Here is a 10,544-nt window from a genome sequence, read left to right as displayed (position 1 = left end):
AATATAATTTCAAATTTAGCCAAAGTTAATGTAAATTAACGAATTACAATACAAATGGGATCACTTGCCCATTACGGCAGACTGATGTTAACCGTATTAACTGGGTATGGGCCTATAATGTTCCAAGTGTATTTAGTAGACTTTCTAAATTAAGATTGAGAATGAGATATTATAATTTAATTCCATGCCTTTGGGCGGTTTTGAACGGTAATGTCTAATTAAGCGCGCTGGATTTAAATGGAAAATGTATTACCACTATGCATCAAGTGGATGACGAATTCGGATTAATTGCAAACCGATTAATCACCGAACAATCGATAATCTGTGCGTTAAGCAGTTTGAAAGCAGGCAGATGGATGACTGATGGTCGTGTGAATTACAGAGAGAGAGGAGGAGAGGAGAGGAAGGAGGGAGACCCAGAGAAGAGGAGAGAGCCCCGTGTAGGAAACTTGCGGCGCGAAGGAGCAGAGCAGGTGAAGATAGCAGTGGCAGTCCTCTTCTGGCTTCAAACAGGCTGTGAAAAGGACTTAAAATGATCGCTACAACTCAACAGAACATGACTACAGAGCTGGTATGCCTTCAGTAAAAAATGTTCATTCACTATTTTATGTTTTTTTTGCATGAACGCTATTCTGGGTTTGCACCGTTTTACAATCCATAATATATTCAACTTTCTATTCATTGCACGGAAATCAATGCATTTTGTTTCAAACTGAGACAAAGACACAGGTGTTTTCTTCTCTTCCCATTAAGACTTTTGGGCATAATTCATCCATGATTCGCTGGACAGGACTGGACCTCCTGTGCATTGCGGTGTAACCCTATTGATGTCCACTACTGCTGCCTCCCTCTCTGTCCCGTACTGACTTTCACGGAGTAGCAGCCTCGTTTGGAAATAATGCGTTTTTTCACAGCTTTTGTCGCATATAGAGATTTTTCCTTTTGTTTTCATTCAGTGAGGAGTAAGGATCTATGCAGTGACAAAGAGACTGCGCTGTATGATTGATTATCCCTGTACTAAAGATGTGTTCTCAGTGGAGTAGCTTAGTATAGATGCACATTTTCTACATATGAATGCCAGGTACACGTTTTTGGTTAATGTTATTCATTCCTTTCCCTACTGCTGCATTGCTTTAGGTTAATGGTAATTATTTGATCTTCTTTTACAGTTCTTGTATTAATTGATCCCCTAACTTTTACAGCACTGAAATAATAATAAACAAGTTTACACACAGATATACATTTGATATGAATGTAACTGCATAAGTTATAAGCCATATATTAATGGCAAGATGGATATGTTCACAATGGTTCTGGTTTGGTCCTGGGTTGATGCTGGTTGCGTCTTTCTGTAAAATGATTTGGTTCCGTTTAAGTCCTGGTTTAGTCCTGGTCTAGTTCAGTGATAGTTCAGGGTTTATTCCTAGTTATGTGGAGGTGTATTTTGCAAGTGTGAAAGCAACCTTAGATCATATGCTCCCTGTTGCTTTGCTTCACATAAGCTACTGTATCATTGAAACTTTCACAGGAGCTAAATTGATTGTAAAACTATTTGCATTTTGCCAAATCATTAAGCGTATCAAATAATATAACAATCTTTCTTATTTCTCAGAGGAAAGCAAAGTCAATCATGTCTGTTATTGCCTGGTGGTTAAATGACGCTCTTTTATTGCATGCAAACTGATGCTTGACAATGAACACGTCCACTAGTGTATTTTACCATTGGCTTTAATGTGATGAAATCTGTGAAATGGCCTATTTCTGCTGCATTATTGTCCTTTTCAAAGGGGCCACACAGCAGGCTGCAAACAGTTTAGAGTCCATCCAGTACCTGGAAATGTCGCAGCGTGCCGTGGTCCTACGTTCAGTCAATATGACTGGGACAGTAAAGCAATTAATGAGGCAGTCCACATCTTCTCATTTTTTACCAGAGCATTAGTCTTCAGATTGTCATGTTGTATTTCCTGTAGGTGGGAGGAGACTTGCTGCATGTTGCCTTTATTATATTACATGTGTTTTGTCAAGTGGATGCAGAATTTGACCTTTAGAAATAGGTAATGCTGAGTGATATCACACACACGCATACACAAAAAGATTTTCCATTTAACATTATTTTATCTTAACAAAACAAATCAAAACTTCCTGAACATAAATAAAGAGACTTTTAATTAGTAACATTTAACACTAAAATACTTTCATTTATTAATTGAAAGTCTCAACTCTGCTTCAAACCACATGCTTTTACTGACAGAGCATTGGATGTAGACCTCTAAATTAAAAAGCTGATTATGAACTTTTAGAAATTACTGAATCTCGATTAAAATTCTGTTTATACATAAAACATCCCTTCAATCATGCAACCTTAGCTACATTTCCTCCAGCCTCCATCCCACCCGTCATGCCACCAACAATATTCATGCAATAGACTTTTCTAAGATCCTCTGCTAATTTACTTGTATCCAATGATTATGATTTTCTTTCTGAAACATATTGCAATTTGCTATTCTTTTAAGTCAGTGTTAATGTGCAGGTCTATTAATATTATATGCAAACTATATAAAAACATGCATTTGAGAACATCAAACCTAATGTAGTTCTCTGCAGAAGACATTATATTGCTTGAACAAGTGCAATTATAGTGGTTTGCTAATTGAACATTGCAACTTCTAATTGATTTCCATTAATTGTTCAGCTTGATTACTTCTATTGTTACTTCAGCACATAAGGTTCGATATAACCTGTAAGAGTCCTTGTGGAGTCTTGTATTTATTAGGGCTGTAGTCAACTAAAGAAATTCTTAGTCAACTAAAGACATGCTGATCGATTAGTCGACAAATAGCCCTGTCATTATAACAAATTTTAGTACAATACAATAAATTAAGTACAATATATTGCTACAGAGAAATATAACGACAAATGAAACTACTCTATCCCACTGACAAAATAACCATAAAGTGGGACAATCCCGGTAAACCATTTTGTAAATAGAGAGATAGCAGAATGAAGCAATAATAAGCCATAGATGTGACTTATTCAACCCTTTACCTTTCAGATATTATTGTAATGCAACAAAAATATCTAAAGTCTCCCCATTATTGCAAAGAAAAATCGTATACACGATAAATATTGAGCCCAAAAATATATTGTTTCTGCTCTCTTATCGCGACAAAAAAGGGAGCGTGATTAAAAACTACTTTGTTTCTCTATGTATCTAACCCAAACTGCACTCACAAGATTACACCTAGACGGGAGTTCATGCAAAAACAACTATTTATAAAGAAAAAAGTAATAATCACAAATTCTGCGCATTACAAAATTGTCTTCTTGTGTCCACGTCATGCCGGTTTCCTTAAAGTTAGAATTTACCAAAACATGCTGCTAAATAGACGCCCAGAGCTGACCCATTTTTTTTTTTTTTTTTTTCATTTTTTATTCTCTAATTTCATAAGAGCAGCCTGAAAGGAAAAACCCACAGCCTTGTAGCATAGGAGCTCAAAAGGCAGGTCTTTTATTCCACTTAGACTGTGCTGCATTGTCTGCATGTAACCTCCAGGGCTCTTAATAGTCCCATATGTTATGCGCACTGCCACCCACTGCTTTTGGTGATACAAAAAATACTTGTAAAAGCAGGAATAGTGCTGAATCAAGGGGGAGATGAGAGCCTGCTTAAGATAAAAAAGGCAGTTTTAAGTCAACCAGGATGTTTTGCTTGTAATTATAAGATTCATTGCAATTTGAATGGTTCACTGGTTGCATTTGGGAATAAAGATTGCAATTATGTATTAATGTCATCTGCAAATAGCTATCGTAAATATCCCTTTGTAGTGTCTTTTTGTGTATAAAATCTGCTAACCTTGTAGTTTATATATAATATGTTCTCAAATACATTAGATTCCTATATTGGTTTAGCAGTTTGTATTCCATTTCTTGCTTTTAATATACAAATAACAAATGTAAATACTATGCTTATATAGTTTTTTGCATTTAGCCATTATTCCAAAATCGTTCAGCACTGCTTTCATTGGCTTTTAAAAACCCTTTGCGAAAATAAAACTCATCTCAGTGATTTAAAGGGATATTGACACACAGCTATACATAGTATGTGTTCTTTCTTATGCGTTCATTCAATCTACAGCCTTCCCATGTGGCCAATTATAGTGAATATTTAAATCAAGAACTGCACTGAGGGGTATATGGACATGCCTATAGATTTTTTCCATTTTATGTGGGTAGCTGCTTCACTTACTGCCAATGTCATGTAGTGTGTAATAAACATCATTGCTGCTGGTGGATCTACACTGGATACACGGCCAAAGCACTGCTCCCTCCCTCATTCCCTCGCCTGTGATTTATGGCAGGATTCACTGTGCCTCAAAGACATAGAAGATGGAGTTAACGGGGTCTCCTGAGTCTAATTTATGAATTCTTAGCACTGCTGGCCCCATGTCTGTCCTCAGCCTAGATGCTAGATGCCATCTAGATTGACTAATAGCATTTTGAGTGGCTTGTTTTTTTGTTTGGGAACTCAATCAATAGTGTTTGTTTGATTTTCACTGCTGCTTTGAGCAAAAAAGAAATCCAGTTATCAGGGCTGCAGAGTTAATCCCAGTTGAATCTACACAGCAGTTTCAATGCTTGCAATTACAGTATTAGATACCAAAGGCTGTCGTTAGGCAATAGATTTCATTCTGTAAACAACAAATTAAAGAAGTTCTTTTCATATAAAGTTCTTTTTATGGAAAAGAACTTGCCAGCCCTTTAGTTTAGACCTCTACAAACATGTTATAAAAAGCATGTGATTCTATTATTAGTTTAGCAGTTCGTATTTCAGTTTTCTATCAACTGTTCATGCTCTAGGATGTGTTTAAAATTAGGGGTGTGCCAAAATACTGATAGTGATACTTGTTGATACAGTTTCCATATTGCTGGCTGCTGTATCAAGATATCGTCATGAGCAGAAAGTGCATGTAGTGTTTCAACAAACATATAAGTTGTAAAAACAAATTTCTTTTAAAGCAGTGATATATTATAGTATAGAATGTGGAATATACTGATTATCAAATCTATCTCATGCTTTGATTTATGTTACTGTTTTGTGTGAGCCGTATTGAACTGTGAGGGACCCTGTGATGCCTGTGTAACCTGAACAGAATACTTATTTGAAAACATAAATTAGCAAGTTGCTCTCAACACTGTTCACAACATATTTAATACAGATGAGGGCAGTTATAATCAGATCTGTTAAAATGCAGATAGGCCTATTGCGATAGTTACTATAATGACATATCGTTCAATATTTGACATGATACATAAACGACATTTCTGGAGAGGTCAATATTTATCTCATATACATTTTATTTGCACTCCTGGGTAATTTTTGTTCATTTTTTGGCCATATGATAAGATTTAAGCTGTAAAAGGTTGACTTCTAAATCACTTCTAAGACTCATTGCTATACAATCAACAAAGTTGTTTAAAAGTTGTACAACGAAGTACTGAACAGTTTAATGTTGCTATTTATTTATTGCAACTCATGATTTTTCAACAATATTGTACATTTAGAATAGTTTTTTGTGGGGCAATCCTGCTTTAGCGTTATTGTGTAAGTGGCATAAATTAGTTTCTATATTATACTTTATCGTCTATATTATCTTCATCAATATATCACACATCAAAATATGTTATTGTGACAGGCTTAGATGCAGATTTTTAGTCCGTGGTCTAATTACTGATATAAATCATAATTTTCAACATTTGTGAATTTACTTTTTGGGTATTTCATGCCAAAACGCAATGGTATCACTTGGAAAAAGTGAATCTTGTTCCCCATTTGGGAGTATGACAGGATCACATTCTACAATCTCAGCTCTAGTAGTGATTTCAGAGGAAAAGGGAGAATGAGGTGATCTTAAACATGTCCCAGTTAAATCAGGAGTCTTATTACAGTGAGCTGAAAGATGGGTTGAAGTAGTGACTTTATTAGAGAGAGCTGGTGTGTTGCTTTGCTGAAACGATGCTCCAGAGGCTCACTATGTGGAAGTCTCTTTTATGGCCATATTAATTGTTTCCCTGTGGACCCTGTAGGACTGTATACGGCGCATCGATTTGCTCATTTGGTTGAGTGAAAATGCTCCAGAGCTGCTGGCAAAGGTAAAGCCCATCCTCTGTAATGCCAGTTTTGTGTTTTGGCTCAGAAGCTCTCATGGGTGAATTGTTTAAAGGGAATGTTATCTATAAACATAAAGACCTGCTTGGGGATTACCGTATATTGGACTATGTGGTTTGGTTTGCTGTACATCCTCACTGATATCTAAAGCAACACATTTAATCTGAAATGAAATTTGTATAGTAAACCTCCTACAATATTTCCCCCAAACTTTATATTTTGCACTGCCTGTCCCAAAATCAGTTTCATTGTATATTCTTTACAGATAAATCATTAAATTAACTGAAAAATTGCCACTTCAGTCCCCCCTTACAGGGATTTTGCATACTGATCAGTATTGTAAGCCATGATTGGTATTTTTCTGACTTGTGAAATTGCCCGGCCCTATATTTATAAGCTATTCTGTTAGCCCTACAGACATGCACTTTGGACAGCTCTTTGGTTAATCACAGAGCCTATCGAAGACCCAGTGTCTATACATGTATAAGTGACATGCTGGGGTCACTGTAAATTAAATATCAAATTCACTGCACAACTAGTCAACATCGGCAGCTCCTGATAAAAAAGAGGAGCAAGCCTAAAGGACGATACAAACATCCATAAACATGAAGCCTTAGACTTAGTGTGCAGTGTGAAGTTTGAGTGACACCTCATCTGGATCTGCTCCCGAGGGACAGAAGAGCTGAATAATGGAGCCCGCTCAGAGAGAATGATTAATATTTGATCTGTCCCAACAGAAATGCGGTGTGAGAGGACTTCCCTGTCTATGAGCGGCTCCCGGAGACATGTCTGCTGTACTGTGTCACAATTACTAGTTATATGCAGCATTAGATCCTGTTTGCTCTCTCTGACTCACTATGTTTGCATGCACAGAGAATTCAGAGTGTGCTAAACAACCTGATTTGAAATGATCTTTGCCCCAAAACCAGTCAGCCCACTCTTGTCCCACTCCCATACGGGTCAAAAACTGAGCGGATACAAAAAGGGGGCTAAGAGGCATTCAGGTGCGCCTAGTAATTTAGCATTAGCCATGCGTAAGTGTATAAGTGTGTATGTTTACCTGCACGCTAGGAAAGCTGGATATCTGACCTTACCCAGTTTAAACCGATTGTTCAACATGCATGTAAATCCAAGAAATATGATTGAGGTGCGGTAGTTTGAATCTCTCCCAGATCCCAATAACACATCTGGAGAAGTCTGTATCTAGTCAGATCCCTGCTGCCCTATTCATATTACACTAAGAGCAGACTGTAAGAAACAGTCAGGAACATATTACACATGTTTATATCAGACGTGTTTATGAAATGTAAAAGTGGAAGTAGCTGCGGAGAGCAAATAACTTTATAATGCAATTCCTAGCCAGCCAAAATTGGGTGTCAACGTAGAATAGCCATTTTCATTAGTAAATATAGCTGCAAAGTATTAGCGGTAATGCTAAATTACCAGACGCACCTGAACATCTCTTAGCCCCCCGTTTACATCTATTTGATTCTTTGTCCTACATGTAGACCTGCAACAGTGGTCTGACTTTGAAATTGGTTGTTTAGCGCACCTGGGGTTCTCTGTGCATGTAAACATACTGACTGACCAGCTCCATCACTACAGCAGCAGCAGTTATGTGCTGCATTAGATCCTGGTCTCTCTGTCTTTCTCTCTCTTTCTCTTTCTCTCCGGGGATTCACTTCGCTGCATCTGGGGCTCATTTGCAAGTCTGACAAAACTCCTCATTCAAACAAATACGGGATTCTTCGTTGGTTTTAACTGTGAGACGACCTTAATTGGAACTGGGGCTTAATGTTCGGGCCCATGGGAGTGAAGGAGCGGTGCATCCCATTACAGCTCTATATCTGGCTGCACAAGGAACATATTGGTTAGACTCGCAGTGCTTCTCAAATTTTTCACATCTAGTACCACTTAAGAAAAGATATGGCTTTCCGAGTACCACCACATCTAAAATAGGTTTATAATGGTATAATTCCAGGTCTAAACCAAGACTGAAACAGGTCTAGAGTTGGGCTACATGATTACTCTAATAGTTTTAACTAAGCAATAACCCAAAGAGGACCAAAAAGTGTACAAATTTGACTTTAAATTAAACAAATATTAGAACTACAGAGGACCTCATGTACCACTAGAAGGAGTTTGCGTACCACAGTTTGAGAAACACTGAGCTAGAGGTTTGTATCAGAACAATCTCTAGGTAGTGAGGGAACTTACTGTAATTTTCACAAATATTGTAACTGCATGTTCATAATAACTTACCTTGATAAATTAAGGCCAGTTGATAGAGAGGTTTGGCCTCATACTTGCAGGTTGTTGATTCCCTGAAATTCTGAATAAAAATTTGAATGGTCACAAAGACGGCAATTCATAATTTCCTCTGCAAACAACAAAATATTCAATCTTGTATGCTCTGGAATTTATTGCATTGTTCAGCCCTAATTTTCACTTCTGGCAATGCATAATTTTCGATCATTTGTCCTTGAGTAATACACTTCACCCACCTTGCCTGTATTAATGTGTCAGTGTGATTGTGTAATTGGCGGTACCTCTTTTTAAATAGTTATAATTTCCAGACAAATCTCCGACAGTATTATGGTGTTTTCAGACAGGGGGCTTCAGGTTTACATACTTGTTGTACACAGTTGTGTATCATGCTTTTGTATATTTATGGAGAATTGTCATGTGGGAGTAAGGCTTGTGGGCTGAGCATTGCATAGAAGCTTACAGCTAACGTAAGGAGTGATCAAATAGGGCCTGGGAAAGATTACAAAATTACTCAAACATGCATGGATGACATCTACAATTTCTTCAGGCAACCATTTTGCATACCCCCTCTTTAAGTATTTTATCTAACCTAGATATATAGTAGATAATTATCACCATATCACTCAGCCCCCTTGCAAACCATAACAGCTTGTAGTTTCCAGCCCTAATCTATTGTTTTGGAGAGGAAGAGGCAGGACATGTCTCTTTATAGCAGAGTTGTGTAAATGTTTATGCATCACCATATACAATGAATTACCATGAGGGAAAGTGCTTAGTGTGGACTTTTACTCATGTATTCTGCTCACCATCTCTGTGCAGCTTTGGTTATCTGCAGCGTTTAATAGCAGTGCGTCGTGAGCCAAGAGCTACAGAGAATGAGATAAAGGTCTGTGTTAAAGGGCCAGCAGATATACACCGCGAGGGGCATCAATCTCCACAGCTCTCACACAAACTGCCCCACGCGTTTGGAACAGGTGTGGCCGGTGAGTCTTCTAATCTGAATATTTCACAATGTTGGAATGACCTATTGGAGATGAGACACTATCTATAAATAAACAGTACAGGACTAGATATGGATAAACTATGAAACATTTGTTCAACATCAAAACGACCAGAGTCCGATTTTAGTATAATTTGATATATTCTCCATCTTCCCAAATTGGTATTTATGTTTTAATATTGGGGTTCTGCTCAAACTACACATTTTAAACACAACCAAAATGAACAAATGTACTGAAATATGAACTGATAAACTAATACAAGAATCACATTTCAGAATGCTTGTACATATTTAAAGTACAAGGTTAACTAATTTTATGCAGAATAAGATGGGATATTTTGATGTTTGTGGAGGAAATTATGGTACTTAAAAAATAGCAGCCTTTGCGATTTGCTAATTGCAGGCCCTACGCTGTAATGAAATAAGTAGCTTAGGTGAACATTTTAGATGAGTTTTTGCCTTGCTCCACTGGGTCATTCATTTGCTCACCAACCGGGTGGTTGCCAGTTCAAATCTCTAATTGTCAAGCTAGACTGTGTCTTATTTTGAATTTTCAACCTCAAAAATCTATATTGTAAGATCCTGTCTAATCTGTTTGGGGCAGTGCAAGCTTAGAGGTGTGCACTTTGATAATTATTTAATACTATAAAAAAGATGGTCTGAAGTATGACATTATTGCAGATTTTTACTTTGGTAACATTCATCTTGTCTTCATTTATGATAGCCATATTGATTTTCGTTTAGGAAGTCAACTTTTTCAGTGAGATGTATTTACCTTGAACTTATCCTCAGGACTGTCATCGGTCTTGCTGATGATGTGCCACACTCAGCTCTTGTTACTTCAACAACTCAGGAAGTTGTGTGAAAACCAATATGACTCTTAGGGCTATTAAAACATTCACAGGACAGATCTCGACCAATCTTGAACAACTATAACACCACATAGACTAGTGTACCCCCGTGGACTACTATGGAACCTACCTGTTTTCACTGTGGTATCGGAATCGGTATTGACTATTGGCTCTATTCCTATTTGACACTGAGTGAGTCTGAGAAATTTTAGTATTGTGACAACACTGATAACTATAATAGATTTTTATTTATTAGTTA

The 10,544-nt window shown here is 37.2% G+C and overlaps 1 protein-coding gene across 1 annotated transcript in view; it reads left to right on the top strand.

The window, feature by feature from the left end:
• Nucleotides 1–522: 522 nt before the first annotated feature.
• LOC117373240 (inactive dipeptidyl peptidase 10) overlaps nucleotides 523–10,544 on the top strand; it is a 50,853-nt gene continuing 40,831 nt past the window's right edge. Inside the window, exon 1 of the mRNA XM_033969171.2 lies at nucleotides 523–571. Within this exon, the coding sequence (XP_033825062.1) occupies nucleotides 533–571 (39 nt within the window). The 5' untranslated portion in view covers nucleotides 523–532. The remainder of the gene's footprint in view (nucleotides 572–10,544) is intronic.

The sequence above is a fragment of the Periophthalmus magnuspinnatus genome, chromosome 7 (assembly GCF_009829125.3).
Source record: "Periophthalmus magnuspinnatus isolate fPerMag1 chromosome 7, fPerMag1.2.pri, whole genome shotgun sequence".
NCBI lineage: Eukaryota > Metazoa > Chordata > Actinopteri > Gobiiformes > Gobiidae > Periophthalmus > Periophthalmus magnuspinnatus.
Note: the sequence above shows the minus strand (reverse complement) of the source record. Positions and strands in the feature narration are given on the sequence as shown.